The 14,233-nt window shown below is 40.6% G+C and overlaps 2 protein-coding genes across 2 annotated transcripts; both read left to right on the forward strand.

Moving 5' to 3' along the window:
* Window positions 1-7,995: 7,995 nt before the first annotated feature.
* Window positions 7,996-9,167, forward strand: LOC117455482 (NAD(P)H dehydrogenase [quinone] 1-like). Its single transcript, XM_034094998.2, has 5 exons — window positions 7,996-8,073; window positions 8,203-8,339; window positions 8,416-8,529; window positions 8,610-8,711; window positions 8,809-9,167. The coding sequence occupies exons 1-5, from the start codon at window positions 8,070-8,072 to the stop codon at window positions 9,106-9,108; spliced, it is 657 nt and encodes a 218-aa protein (XP_033950889.1). The 5' UTR covers window positions 7,996-8,069; the 3' UTR covers window positions 9,109-9,167.
* Window positions 9,168-12,263: 3,096 nt separating this feature from the next.
* Window positions 12,264-13,671, forward strand: LOC117455403 (NAD(P)H dehydrogenase [quinone] 1-like). Its single transcript, XM_034094915.1, has 6 exons — window positions 12,264-12,342; window positions 12,472-12,639; window positions 12,716-12,846; window positions 12,923-13,036; window positions 13,117-13,218; window positions 13,316-13,671. The coding sequence occupies exons 1-6, from the start codon at window positions 12,339-12,341 to the stop codon at window positions 13,613-13,615; spliced, it is 819 nt and encodes a 272-aa protein (XP_033950806.1). The 5' UTR covers window positions 12,264-12,338; the 3' UTR covers window positions 13,616-13,671.
* The last annotated feature ends 562 nt before the right edge of the window (window positions 13,672-14,233 follow it).

Below are 14,233 nucleotides of genomic sequence, written 5' to 3' on the forward strand. Positions count from 1 at the left end.
CACACACACACACACACACACACACACACACACACACACACACACACACACACACGCACACACGCACGGGACTCAGCTCGCCCGACCATCCCCCAGTTCCTCCTTTGCCCCACTGAGGCGGTGTTTCTCCCCATCAACACCAGTTCGCCACTTAAATCGGGCTCTGGCTCCAGCTGCTCCGCCTTGTGGCCCACGGAATCCCTTGCGTCTGCCGATAGTCGGCGAGAACTTTTCCCCAGGATCCCCTCAACCCAAGTTGGACTCCAGGGTGTGCCCCATTTACTGCCTGCCTCCAAGTTGTGGCATGCCTACCTCCCCAGAGATCGATCCCCCAGGACCCCCTCAATCTAAGCTGGACTCCAGGGTGTGCCCGTGTTGTAGGACAGCTAATTATAAACACACACACTTCCCAGCATTTGTCCATATTTAAAACTCCTGTCTGACCTTAGGTCAAACAACACACACACACCCATCCACAGATCCTCAGACCCGTGCGACCATTCTCAACCGAGAATCCTAAACCCTACCCCAAAACCTAACCAATCATGGGGACCTCCAATTTGTCCTCATAAGGGCGGCGAGTCCCCACACGTGACTGTGTAAACAGATTTAGGTCCCCACAAGTATAGTAATGCTAGGCCACACACACACACACACACACACACACACACACACACACACACACACACACACACACACACACACACACACACACACACACACACACACACACGCACACGCACACGCACACTCACACACATAAACATATATAAAAACAACACATAGATGCTTTTTAAATCCAGTGGTTTAAATGAATTAAATGCATTAACGTATCATGAGGTTAAAAAGCCACCACATGTACAATTAGAGAGATTACTTCTCTAAATCATAGGAAGAGGGACGAGTGAAGCATGCCTGCGTTGCTGCAGCATGAATAACATTACATTAGATTTAGTTTACAGGGTAATACATATTTGCTTATGCCTGAGAGCATGTCACCCGGGGCCTGAATGCTGTGTGTTCCGAAACTCTAAATGTGAAACCCCCCTTAATAACCTGCCCCCCCCCCCGACTGGCCAGGCCTCAATAAGAAATATCGATTGGCTCACAAAGACCCTCATCACGCACAACCACACACACAATCACACACTCAGTGTCTATAAAACACCCTGTTAGACCTCATCCCATCATATCTGAGGCTCATCACGGGCCTCACGCTGTAAAACTTTAACACACCGTGGTGAGAGTGAACTCCCTCCAGTGTCCTCACACACGTCTGATAGGGTTATTCCTCTCTGTTTCCTCTGCAGGTGGAAACTTTACAAGCCCAGGAGCCGTTACTGGCCTCCTGTCAGCGAGGTAAATCTACAGCTGACAGCTGAGCAGATATCACACATAGAGGACTCTCAGGAACAATGGCACGGAGAGGGGAACACTCGAGGACGAGGCTTTACAAGCTACTCAGCGCACAATGCTGATTATGATTATTATCGCTGCACTGCTGCTGTGCTGCACTGATACATACCCGGTGTGTGTGAGTTTGGGAGTGTGTGTGTGAGGTAGTTGATGTGTGTGTGTGTGTGTGTGTGTTTCTGTGCAGGTGTGTATACTAATAAAGGACTGTCTTATCTAAAGCCAGTTGAGTAGCACTTGCAATGCTTGGCTCTATGAAACCTGATGTACTTTATGATTCTGTTTTCTTCAAGGTTGTTTCTTCCTGGTCGAACGCACTTATTGTGAGTCGCTTTGGATAAAAGCGTCAGCTAAATGTAATGTAATGTAATGTGTGTGTGTGTGAGTTTCTTTGCAAGTGTGTATGTGTGTGTGAGTTTGAGAGTGTGTGTGTGTGTTTTTGTGCAAGTGTTGTGTGTGTATGTGTGTGTGTGAGTTTCTGTACAAGTGTGTGTGCGTGAGTGTATGTGTGTGTGTGAGTTTCTGTGCAAGTGTGTGTGTGAGGTAGTTGGTGTGTGTGTGTGAGTGTGTGTGTTTCTGTGCAAGTGTGTGTGTGTGAGTGTGTGTGTTTCTGTGCAAGTGTGTGTTTGTGTGCATGTGTTTGTGTGGAAGTGTGTGTGTGTGTGTTTGTATGCAAGTGTGTGTGTGTGTGTGTGTGTGTGTGTGTGTGTGTGTGTGTGTGTGTTACTCTGCATATGCAGCCAGTTTGCTTGTAAAGAAAGTGACTGTAACAATAAGGGAACGAGCCTAATATCCAACCGGTTATGTTACAATAAATTACTTTTCATCTAACTGGTGTTTTTATGCAAAGCCACAAACAATAAAGTCAATCAGCCATTAACACACACACTCTATACATATGTTTACTTAGGCTCCTTGGCGTCACTTTGTAATGCAATGAGAAACAAATACGCATCAAAATATGACATAAAAGAAAGTATAAAATCACTGTAACACGGTTGGTTAAATTAGACAAGAGGTACTTTATTGACCCAAACTGGTACATTTTTGTTATTAGGGTTAGGGTTAGGGATTTAGGAATTCACACTAAACCATTGGTTGCATTAAGCCAACAAAACAACTCAGATGCTTTAGTAAAAGACGGTGATTTAGGTTCAAATCAGAACGTTTGTTACCTGTCGTAACTTGGATAACTCTTCAAAATAACGTTGATTTCAGGACAGCAGAAAGCCTTGATATGTTCCTTTTGCAGAGTGAAAACAAACAGGGTTTTACTGCACATTGTAGAATACTTTTGACTTATTGACATTTATTTGACAAGCACATGCAGAAGCACTTAACATTGTTTGATGTATTGAAAGCTAATGTACTTCTTGCTTTTGTAGTTTGTGTCTTCATGGTTGAAGTCGCTTTCCAGCTAAATGGAGTCTAATGTACACGAACAATGATCTATCCGACACGAATATATACTTTACTGTCGGATAAAGTCTGACATTGTTTATGCATCAAAGCATCTCCATTTGCAGCATCAACAAGGACACATACTTAACACAAACTGTAAGGAAACAGACATTTAACATAATCACTGAAGAGGAACATGCTCAAGACCCTCGTACGTACATCTGACCTGGGATTAAACTCTGTGTTTGAATTGAGGATTGACGGGTGCATAGACGAGTGCTTCAGTCTAACTTTATTAAATATTGGGACCCTATATTTTGGTGATGTTCAGGATATGCTTTGGGTCAGAGATGATGTTTTTGGACAGCCTCAATTCGATGTTATGGTCGATTGATTCATAGAAAGGTTGACCAATAATCTTTGAGCATATTTTCAACAGGTGGAGCTTCTTGTTGAAAGTCCTAGGATCTATCTGCCAATCCACTTGATTTGAGTGGACTTTTCACTCTTTTATCTACTGTTCATGTCATCTAGACTAGAGCCCTTTTAAGGGTCTCATATTTTATTGGCTAGTTTTAGTTGAAGGGTAACTATTTTTAAGCATTTTGAATTTTTACTTTACATACAGTCAACATTTTGAGAATCCTGAAAAAGTCAGAAATCTGAGGGAAAAAGTCTAAAATCTGAGAAAAATTTCAATTCTGAGAAAAGCCAAAATGTTGATACAATTCCAATAAAAGTCAAAATTCTGAGCAAAAAGTCAGAAGTCTGAGAAAAATGTCAATTCTGAGGATAATGTAAAAATGTTGATAAACATTTCAATTCCGAGAAAATTCGGAGAACCGTCAGTTGTATTTTATCGGCTTAGTTTTAGTTCAAGAGTAACTATTCAGCATCACTATCAGCATTTTGACTTTTTGCTCAGAATTTTTACTTTAAATATAGTCAAAATTCAGAGAATCCTGAAAAAAGTCAATTCTGAGGAAAAATGTCAGAAATCTGAAAAAGGTAAACAATCTGAGAAAAAAGTTAAAATGCTGAAAATAAATTCTAAATTCCAAGAAAAATGTAAATTCTGAGAAAAGGTCAAAATGTTGAGAAAAATGTAAATTCTGAGAAAAATGTAAATTCTGAGAAAAGGTCAAAATATTGAGAAAAATGTCAATTCTGAGAAAAATGTCAATTCTGAGAAAAGGTCAAAATATTGAGAAAAATGTCAATTCTGAGAAAAATGTCAAATCTGAGAAACAAGTCAGAAATCTGATAAACTAGTCAAAATTCTGGGGAAAAAAAATCTAAATTCTGAGAAATGTCAGTTAAGTATTTTATCGGCTAGTTTTAGTTCAAGGGTAACTTTTTCAGCATTTTGACTTTTTGCTCAGTGTTTACTTTACATACAGTAAAAATTCAGAGAATCCTGAAAAAAGTCAGAAATCTGAAAAAGGTCAAAATTCTGAGAAAAATGTAAATTCTGAGAAAAATGTCAATTCGGAGAAAATGTCAAAATGTTGAGAACAATTTCAATTCTGAGAAAATGTTATTTAATGTGAAGTTTTGAACTGAAGTTGTGAGAAAACCGTGTTCCATAGTGAGCTTTGTGTTGCCAAGGCAACAGCATTTGAAGAAACCTTACAACTGTCTTCACGACTGGACTGTTTTTGACCATTTTCATAGGAGTTATAGCAATATTTTGTTTTACGGCGAGGGATACGTTGCCATGGCAACAGCTTTTGAGGAAAACTCACTAATGGCACATAGACATGTTGAGGGCTGGACCATTTACCATTATCTGAAGTCTGCTGCTCTGAGCATGTCAGTTGGAGTTATGACATCATCGTGTTCCATGACACAGGTGTTTATATTTGAGCTAACGACGTGTCCAGAGATCAAAGGTTTCCATGGTGACGAGGAGAGCATTTTTATTGTTCTGAATGAGAGATAAACCTCTTACACGTGAACGTTTTGTTGAAGAACCGTAACAGATATCGGTGAAATTTCAACGCATGAAGCATCTGAAGGAAATTGAGCATCTGAAGTGTACTTTTTGTGTACTTTTGGGTTAATAATGTGGCCTTTTTGGCAGATTAACTAAAGGTGTGCGGCTGCTGCTGTGAGTAAAGATCAGCTTGCATTTACAATTGGCTTTAATGGAGACATGTTGAAAGTTGTTGTCACTTCATGCCCTCAAGACGCATTTTGTTTAATTATTTTGCTTAATTATTTTTCATTTTTCAAGCTACGAGATGTTTTTCTACGTTTGTCATAGCAAATTATGTCTCAGGAGTGTAGGGTTTGGGAATTATGGCAGGTTAAAAAAAATATATGAAGGTGAATTTCAAGCTGTCCTCCACTCTAGCTTTGAGATCACACACTCTAGCCTAACCTGTTAAGCCCCAAGCCTGTTTTTCAGGTTTCAGGCTCGAAAATGACATTCCCAGAACAAATGACCATATCTTCCCTTCTAAAAGGGTTACATTAATAATCGTTTTTCTCAAAGTAATGATAAACCTGTGAGTTGGATGTAGAACAGTCAGAATCAATATATAGATGTTTTTTTATTTTAAAGAAAATTCAGATTGAACATGGTAAAAAACTGTAAATTATAGTTTCCGTCCAAAATATATTTTGTACTTACAGTGAAAACTAACCTTCGATGATGGGTTAGTAGACTAAAAGCTTTAGGAATCCAAAGTAAAACAGATAATAAGTACCCTGTATCAAGATTGATGCAAAACAAGTGATATTTGACCTTTTTAGACAGATTTAGCAAAGAAAAAGTCTTCTGGAGCCATTTGGGTGGATTTTCCATATCTCTTGCTCGATTTTGACATGTGACATCTTCCTGACCGTTAGAGCCAATATAATCGAAGGGAAATCGTCCCATAGACTCTCATGTTAAAAAAAAAGCTTGCGTCTCCGCGCGTGCAATATCCCTGCTCTGATATCTGGAAACGGAAAAGCAGTTTTATTGCTTATGAATTATCAGAACATTTCAAAGGGGACACAGACACATGTATTAACCTATGGATTAACTACACCATCGTTGTTATGCCGTTGAAGACCAGTTTTTACCAGACAAAGACCAAGGTAAGCCATGTTAGCGTTTATGGCTACCTAGCGCCACATTTTTTTATGTAGGTTTTTGTTATTTTCTCCATGAATTCGTAATCTTTGAGTATTGAGGTGGGTACCAATAGATTCTGTGTCTCCTTACGATCATAAACGATGTGTTTGATGTGCAGCTAGGATAAGTAATAATGGAGCTAGGAGTGATTTTCGGTGCAGTAATAGGTTAGCATTTTTCGCTCGGGGCTAATTCAGAGGGTCAGTGTTAGCATTTTTTAGTTTAACATTTTTTTAAATGAAAAAGATCAGTTAAATTAGTTTTTTTCCGTTATATGGATATAAAACATTCATAGTTTATTAAATAGGAAGGTTCCTTAGACGTTGTTTCCTGCAAATGACGCGATTTCGGCCCCGTAACCGGGTCCGTGGGGCTTACGAGCTGCTCAATACACACAAATGTTAAAATCTGAAGAAGGCCTCTTTACCAAGGTCTGAACAATGTTTAATATCTCTAAAAGTTTAAGGCAGTTTTTCCTTGTACGATGTGAGGGTATAAGGACAGAGGGTCTAAGGACAGAGGGTGTCGTATTTTCATACTGATATTCTGTACAAACTGTGAAGTCCACTGAGAAACATGTAACATTTGTGATATTGGGCTATATAAATAAACATTGATTGATTGATTGATTGATTCCACCCAACAACCAGATGAAAGCTGGAGTCTGAAGAATGAATGACTGTTGTTGGTTTTTTATGATGATAAATAAAAGCTGGTTAATATGTTCTGAATTTCTGTTGAATGCTTGGAAACTGCGTTGTAGTTCAAATGGCTGGGATTTGCATATACAATAAGAGCTAATAAAGCATTTGTACTTCTCAACATTTTATTTGTATTTATATAACACTGTCGTTTGACTCATTCAGCTTTAATGGCAATGCACACAATATGTCGTTATGGCAACCTGTTGTATGCCATTTTCTTTAGGTTTCCCAATGTTAAGTATTGTGAAACGACGCCCATCAAACTCCTGTTGGGAAAGATTTCACTGATTGCTAAACTTGGAGCCAAGTTGACTATTAACTGAAGTTTCTCAAGTTTAATTCTGTGGTCAGGAGACTTGACATCATTTGTGTGCAGACTGGTGGGACAGGTTTGACTTCAGCTGGAGCTGTCTGGGCTATGTAGGGGGAGAAGTGGACAGAGGTCTAACAACATTGGCCCTTTTTGTAATGTATTATCTCTTCGATTTACACACGGCATCTATTGCACGTCTGTCCGCCCTGGGAGAGGGATCCCTCCTCTGTTGCTCTCCCTGAGGTTTCTCCATGTTCCCCTTTAAACTCTGGGTTTTCTCTGGAAGTGTTTCCTTGTAATGTGAGGGTCTAAGGACAGGGTGTCCAAGGACAGATGGTGTCGTATTGTCATTCTGATATTCTGTACAAACTGTGAAGTCCACTGAGACAAATGTACCATTTGTGATATTGGGCTATATAAATAAACATTGATTGATTGATTAACGAAATTGATCTGTAACCCCTTCATTTAAACACTTATTCTGTCAACCCTGTGTGATTTTGATCTAATCCTCCCTTCACCAAAATATTGAATGCTTTAATTTAAGTTGCCTATAACTTTCAAAATATGCATCTTATAATGCTTTTGTAGCTCTGCACATTGTCGTCCCATCTCTAGAATAGTATCCTCGTTCTGATCCTTCAGATCTGCAGGGACTCTGTATTAAAAGACGCAAAAACAGAGACATGGAAAAACCTACGCTGTGTCTTGGGTTGGCTAAACGGGGAAAAAGCACACATGAATGACACCTTTTTTGCAAGAGTACTATTGTAAGTGTGTCCTGTGTTAAAAACTGACTGAGTCTGCAGCTGGATAAACACATAAACATACTTGGCTTGTAGTGGTAAAAAAGTTCCTCCCCATTTGAAATGCTGCCGAAATTCAGTGAATACATGTAGATTAGATACTAGATTGATGAGTCCTGTTGCCATCTGATTGGTCAGTGACCTTGATTACTGATTGACAGCACCTGTGAGAAATGAGCCAGAAGGCAGTATGTTGAGTGGTGTGGAGTATAAAAGCAGCTTCTTCAGTTTGCTCTAGCATGAGCCACTCTTTCCATCAACACACAGTCTAATTGTAAAATCCAGAATTTACAATTTCCTGCTTCAAAATGGGTATGTTTTTGACTTTGTGTTCTCGTATTTGCTGAGGGCTTGAGTGTATAGCTCATGTTCAGATTGAATCTAATACATGTGTTTCTGTTCTGATGTGTTCTCATTGGAATCATGTATTTCTTGTTTTAGTGTCAAAGAAAGTTAAGAATGCAGATCACTTCTGTTACGGAGAGGAGACCAAACTGGCATGGGAGGCGGGAAAGCTTACTGCTGATATCACTGAAGAACAACGCAAACTCACTGAGGCCGACCTCGTCATTTTTCAGGTAGAGCCAGAATGAAAATGTGTTACTCTTTTAAGCCATGCCTCTGTTATGAACTAACCTTAGCCCTACTTCTCAGTTCCCCATGTACTGGTTCACTGTTCCTGCCATCATGAAGGGCTGGATGGACCGGGTGCTCACACTGGGCTTTGCCTTCACCCACGAGAAGCGCTACAGCCAGGGAATCTTCAAGGTAACAAAGCAAATCAAGAGGTTTACCTTATTGTGACTCTATCTCTCCCTACTTACAGTAGATCTTGTCTTTTTCCACAGGACAAGAAGGCCATGCTCTCCTTCACCACTGGGTCTCAGGAGTCCATGTTCAGTGCAAATGGCATTAATGGAGACATGAATGTTACTCTTTGGCCACTGCAGGTATTTTATTTGAACGAATGATTATCATAAAGCTGTTCCAGAGGAAATGTATTTATTGTCTGCATCATCACTAATTTTATATCCCTGTTTCCTCCAGAATGGCATCCTGCACTACTGTGGCTTCCAGGTTCTGGCTCCTCAGATCTTCTGGGCCCCGTCTCTCGTTTCCTCTGAGGCACGCGGTACCATGCTGGAGGGCTGGTGCACACGCATGCAAGGCCTCCTGGGAGAAAACCCACTTGCTTTCACTCCCTTGGACTGCTTTGATGGGGAGAAGGGTTACCAGCTGAAGCCTGAGGTCCATGAGAAACATGCCGCCAAGGAGTTTGGACTGACCGTGGGGACCCACCTGGGCAAGGCCCTGCCACCCAACAACCAGATGAAAGCTGGAGTCTGAAGAATGACTGTTGGTTTTTTATGATGATAAATAAAAGATGGTTAATATGTTCTGAATTTCTGTTGAATACTTGGAAACTGTATTGTAGTTCAAATAACTGGGGTTTGCATATACAATAATTAGAGCTAATAAATCAAGTAAAGTGCTTTTTACTTGTATTTATATAACAGTCGTTTGACTCATTCAGCTTAAATGTTAATGCACACAATATGTCGCTATGGCAACCGGTTGTATACAATTTTCTAGAGAGAAGTAAGATGTCCCCCGACAAACTAAGCCTATATCAGCAAAACTAGGGGCTGAATCTAATCAGCCCTAACTATAAGCTTTATCAAAAAGGAAGGTCTTAAGCGCACTCTTAAAAACGGATAGGGTGTCTGCCGCCCGAACACAAACTGGAAGCGGATTCCACAAATGTGGAGCTTGATAAGAAAAGGCTCTGGCTCCCATTGTACTTTTAGAGACTCTAGGAACAACCAACAACCCTGCATTCTTGGAACGCAATGCCCTAGTAGGACAGTAGGGTATAATGAGTTCTTTAAGGTAAGATGGCGCCTGCCCATTAAGGGCTTTGTAGGCGAGAAGAAGAATTTTAAATTCTATCCTGTGTTCTATAGGGAGCCAGTGTAAGGCAGCTAGAACAGGAGTAACGTGGTCCCTTTTCCTAACTCTGGTTAGTACACAAGCTGCAGCATTTTGAATCAGCTGAAGCGACTTAACTGACTTCTTGGTACTCCCTGATAATAAGGAGTTACAATAATCCAGCCTAGAAGTAACAAATGCATGGACTAGTGTCTCTGCATCGTTTTGAGGCAAGATATGCCTGATTTTTGCAATGTTACGTAGATGGAAATAGGCGGTCCTTGAAATTGATGTGGGCGTTAAAGGATAAATCCTGATCAAATATAACACCAAGATTCCTTACAGTCTCACTGGAGGCCAAATTAATGCCATCCATAGTTAGTATATCTTTAGATAATTTGTTTCGTAGATTCTTTGGGCTAAGTACAATAACTTCAGTTTTGGTCGTGTTTAACATCAAAAAGTTTAAGGTCATCCACGTTTTTAAGTCCTTGAGGCAGTCTTACATTTTATTTAGAGGATTAATTTCATCAGGCTTGATTGATAAATATAGTTGAGTATCATCCACATAACAATGAACGTTTACAGAATGATTCCTTATAATATTGCCTAACGGGAGCATATATAATGTGAACAAAATAGGTCCGAGCACTGAGCCCTGTGGCACTCCATGGCTGACTTTGGTTTGCGTGGAAGATTCATCATTGACACGTACAAACTGAGAGCGTTCAGATAGATATAACCTAAACCAGCCTAAAGCAGTTCCCTGTATCAAATCAAGTTTTATTTATATAGCACATTTATAAACGATTTTTGGTGGAGCCAAAGTGCTGTACATATAATAAAAATAGCCTACAGTAGAGACACTTTACAGCAAATACAACAGCACAGATTGTTCAGAATATCAGTATGAGAAAAACGACAACCTCTATCCTTAGACCCTCTGTCCTTAGACCCTCTATACTTAGACCCTCTATCCTTAGACCCTCTGACCTTAGACCCTCACATCGTACAAGGAAACACTTCCAGAGAAAACCCACAGTTTAAGGGGAAAATGGGAGAAACCTCCCACCTCCCATTTAGGTCCATGAGAAACATGCCACCAAGGAGTTTGGACTGACCGTGGGGATCCACCTGGGCAAGGCCCTGCCACCCAACAACCAAATGAAAGCTGGAGTCTGAAGAATGAATGACTGTTGTTGGTTTTTTATGATGATAAATAAAAAATGGTTGATATGTTCTGAATTTCTGTTGAATACTTGGAAACTGTAGTGTAGTTCAAATGGCTGGGATTTGCATATACAATAAGAGCCAACAAAGCATTTGTACTTCTCAGCATTTTACTTGTATTTATATAACACTGTTGTTTGACTCATTCAGCTTTAATGGCAATGCACACAATATGTCGTTATTATGGCAACCGGTTGTATGCAATTTTCTTTAGGTTTACCAATGTTAAGTATTGTGACACGACGTCCATCAAACTCCAATTGGGAAGGATTTCACTGATTGCTAAACTTGGAGCCAAGTTGACTATTCACTGAAGTTTCTCAAGTTAATTCTGTGGTCAGGAGACTTGACATCATTTGTGTGCAGATTGGTGGGACAGGTTTGACTTCAGCTGGAGCTGTCTGGGCTATGTAGGGGGAGGAGTGGACAGAAGTCTAACAACATTGGCCCTTTTTGTAATGTATTATCTCTTCGATTTACACACGGCATCTATTGCACGTCTGTCCATCTTGGGAGAGGGATCCCTCCTCTGTTGCTCTCCCTGAGGTTTCTCCCATGTTCCCTTTAAACTGTGGGTTTTCTCTGGCAGTGTTTCCTTGTAATGTGAGGGTCTAAGGACAGGGTGTCCAAGGACAGATGGTGTCGTATTGTCATTCTGATATTCTGTACAAACTGTGAAGTCCACTGAGACAAATGTACCATTTGTGATATTGGGCTATATAAATAAACATTGATTGATTGATTAACGAAATTGATCTGTAACCCCTTCATTTAAACACTTAGTCTGTCAACCCTGTGTGATTTTGATCTAATCCTCCCTTCACCAAAATACTTTAATGCTTGAATTTAAGTTGCCTATAACTTTCAAAATATGCATCTTATAATGTTTTTGTAGCTCTGCACATTGTCGTCCCATCTCTAGAATAGTATCCTCGTTCTGATCCTACAGATCTGCAGGGCCTCTGTATTAAATGACGCAAAAACAGAGACATGGAAAAACCTACGCGGTGTCTCGGGTTGGCTAAACGGGGAAAAAGCACACATGAATGACACTTTTTTTGCGAGAGTACTATTGTAAGTGTGTCCTGTGTTAAAAACTGACTGAGTCTGCAGCTGGATAAACACATAAACATACTTGGCTTGTAGTGGTAGAAAAGTTCCTCCCCATTTAAAATGCTGTCCAAATTCAGTGAATACATGTAGATTATATACTAGATCGATGAGTCCTGTTGCCATCTGATTGGTCAGTGACCTTGATTGTTGATTGACAGCACCTGTGAGAAATGAGCCAGAAGGCAGTATGTTGAGTGGTGTGGAGTATAAAAGCAGCTTCTTCAGTTTGCTCTAGCATGAGCCACTCTTTCCATCAACACACAGTCTAATTGTAAAATCCAGCATTTACAATTTCCTGCTTCAAAATGGGTATGTTTTTAACTTTGTGTTCTTGTATTTGCTGAGGGCTTGAGTGTATAGCTCATGTTCAGATTGAATCTAATACATGTGTTTCTGTTCTGATGTGTTCTCATTGGAATCATGTATTTCTTGTTTTAGTGTCAAAGAAAGTGTTGATTGTGTATGCACACCAGAGCTCTGGCTCCTTCAACTCTGCAGCCAAAGACGCTGTGGTGGAAGTTTTAACTGCTAAGGGCTACGCAGTAGAAGTATCTGACCTGTATGCCATGACGTTTAAGGCCACTGCTACAGCTGAGGACTTCACTGGTAAATACCTCACTGAAAATAAAAGTTTAGCTTTCAAATTGGTCTTCAGACTCTCAAACATTTATTTTCCCTGCAGGAGAAGTTAAGAATGCAGATCACTTCTGTTACGGAGAGGAGACCAAACTGGCATGGGAGGCGGGAAAGCTTACTGCTGATATCACTGAAGAACAACGCAAACTCACTGAGGCCGACCTCGTCATTTTTCAGGTAGAGCCAGAATGAAAATGTGTTATTCTTTTAAGCCATGCCTCTGTTATGAACTAACCTTAGCCCTACTTCTCAGTTCCCCATGTACTGGTTCACTGTTCCTGCCATCATGAAGGGCTGGATGGACCGGGTGCTCACACTGGGCTTTGCCTTCACCCACGAGAAGCGCTACAGCCAGGGAATCTTCAAGGTAACAAAGAAAATCAAGAGGTTTGCCTTATTGTGACTCTATCTCTCCCTACTTACAGTAGATCTTGTCTTTTTCCACAGGACAAGAAGGCCATGCTCTCCTTCACCACTGGCTCTCAGGAGTCCATGTTCAGTGCAAATGGCATTAATGGAGACATGAATGTCACTCTTTGGCCACTCCAGGTATTTTATTTGGATCAATGATTATCAAAAAGCTGTTCCAGAGGAAACTTATTTATCGTCTGCATCATCACTAATTGTATCTCCCTGTTTCCTCCAGAATGGCATCCTGCACTACTGTGGCTTCCAGGTTCTGGCTCCTCAGATCTTCTGGGCCCCGTCTCACGTTTCCTCTGAGGCACGCGGTACCATGCTGGAGGGCTGGCGCACGCGCATGCAAGGCCTCCTGGGAGAAAACCCACTTGCTTTCACTCCCTTGGACTGCTTTGATGGGGAGAAGGGCTACCAGCTGAAGCCTGAGGTCCATGAGAAACATGCCGCAAAGGAGTTTGGACTGACTGTGGGGACCCACCTGGGCAAGGCCCTGCCACCGAACAACCAGATGAAAGCTGGAGTCTGAAGAATGACTGTTGGTTTTTTATGATGATAAATAAAAGATGGTTAATATGTTCTGAATTTCTGTTGAATACTTGGAAACTGTATTGTAGTTCAAATAACTGGGGTTTGCATATACAATAATTAGAGCTAATAAATCAAGTAAAGTGCTTTTTACTTTTATTTATATAACAGTCGTTTGACTCATTCAGCTTAAATGGTAATGCACACAATATGTCGCTATGGCAACCGGTTGTATACAATTTTCTAGAGAGAAGTAAGATGTCCCCCGACAAACTAAGCCTATATCAGCAAAACTAGGGGCTGAATCTAATCAGCCCTAACTATAAGCTTTATCAAAAACGAAGGTCTTAAGCGCACTCTTAAAAACGGATAGGGTGTCTGCCGCCCGAACACAAACTGGAAGCTGATTTCACAAATGTGGAGCTTGATAAGAAAAGGCTCTGGCTCCCATTGTACTTTTAGAGACTCTAGGAACAACTAACAACCCTGCATTCTTGGAACGCAATGCCCTAGTAGGACAGTAGGGTATAATGAGTTCTTTAAGGTAAGATGGCGCCTGCCCATTAAGGGCTTTGTAGGCGAGAAGAAGAATTTTAAATTCTATCCTGTGTTCTATAGG

This window comes from Pseudochaenichthys georgianus, chromosome 11 (assembly GCF_902827115.2).
Source record: "Pseudochaenichthys georgianus chromosome 11, fPseGeo1.2, whole genome shotgun sequence".
NCBI lineage: Eukaryota > Metazoa > Chordata > Actinopteri > Perciformes > Channichthyidae > Pseudochaenichthys > Pseudochaenichthys georgianus.

Bases quoted from the DNA above. Each gene is read 5' to 3' on its own strand.
- LOC117455403 (XM_034094915.1), top strand. The intron at 13,037-13,116 runs GTAACAAAGAAA...CTTTTTCCACAG, and splicing joins ACAGCCAGGGAATCTTCAAG to GACAAGAAGGCCATGCTCTC. The intron at 13,219-13,315 runs GTATTTTATTTG...TGTTTCCTCCAG, and splicing joins TCACTCTTTGGCCACTCCAG to AATGGCATCCTGCACTACTG.
- LOC117455482 (XM_034094998.2), top strand. The intron at 8,530-8,609 runs GTAACAAAGCAA...CTTTTTCCACAG, and splicing joins ACAGCCAGGGAATCTTCAAG to GACAAGAAGGCCATGCTCTC. The intron at 8,712-8,808 runs GTATTTTATTTG...TGTTTCCTCCAG, and splicing joins TTACTCTTTGGCCACTGCAG to AATGGCATCCTGCACTACTG.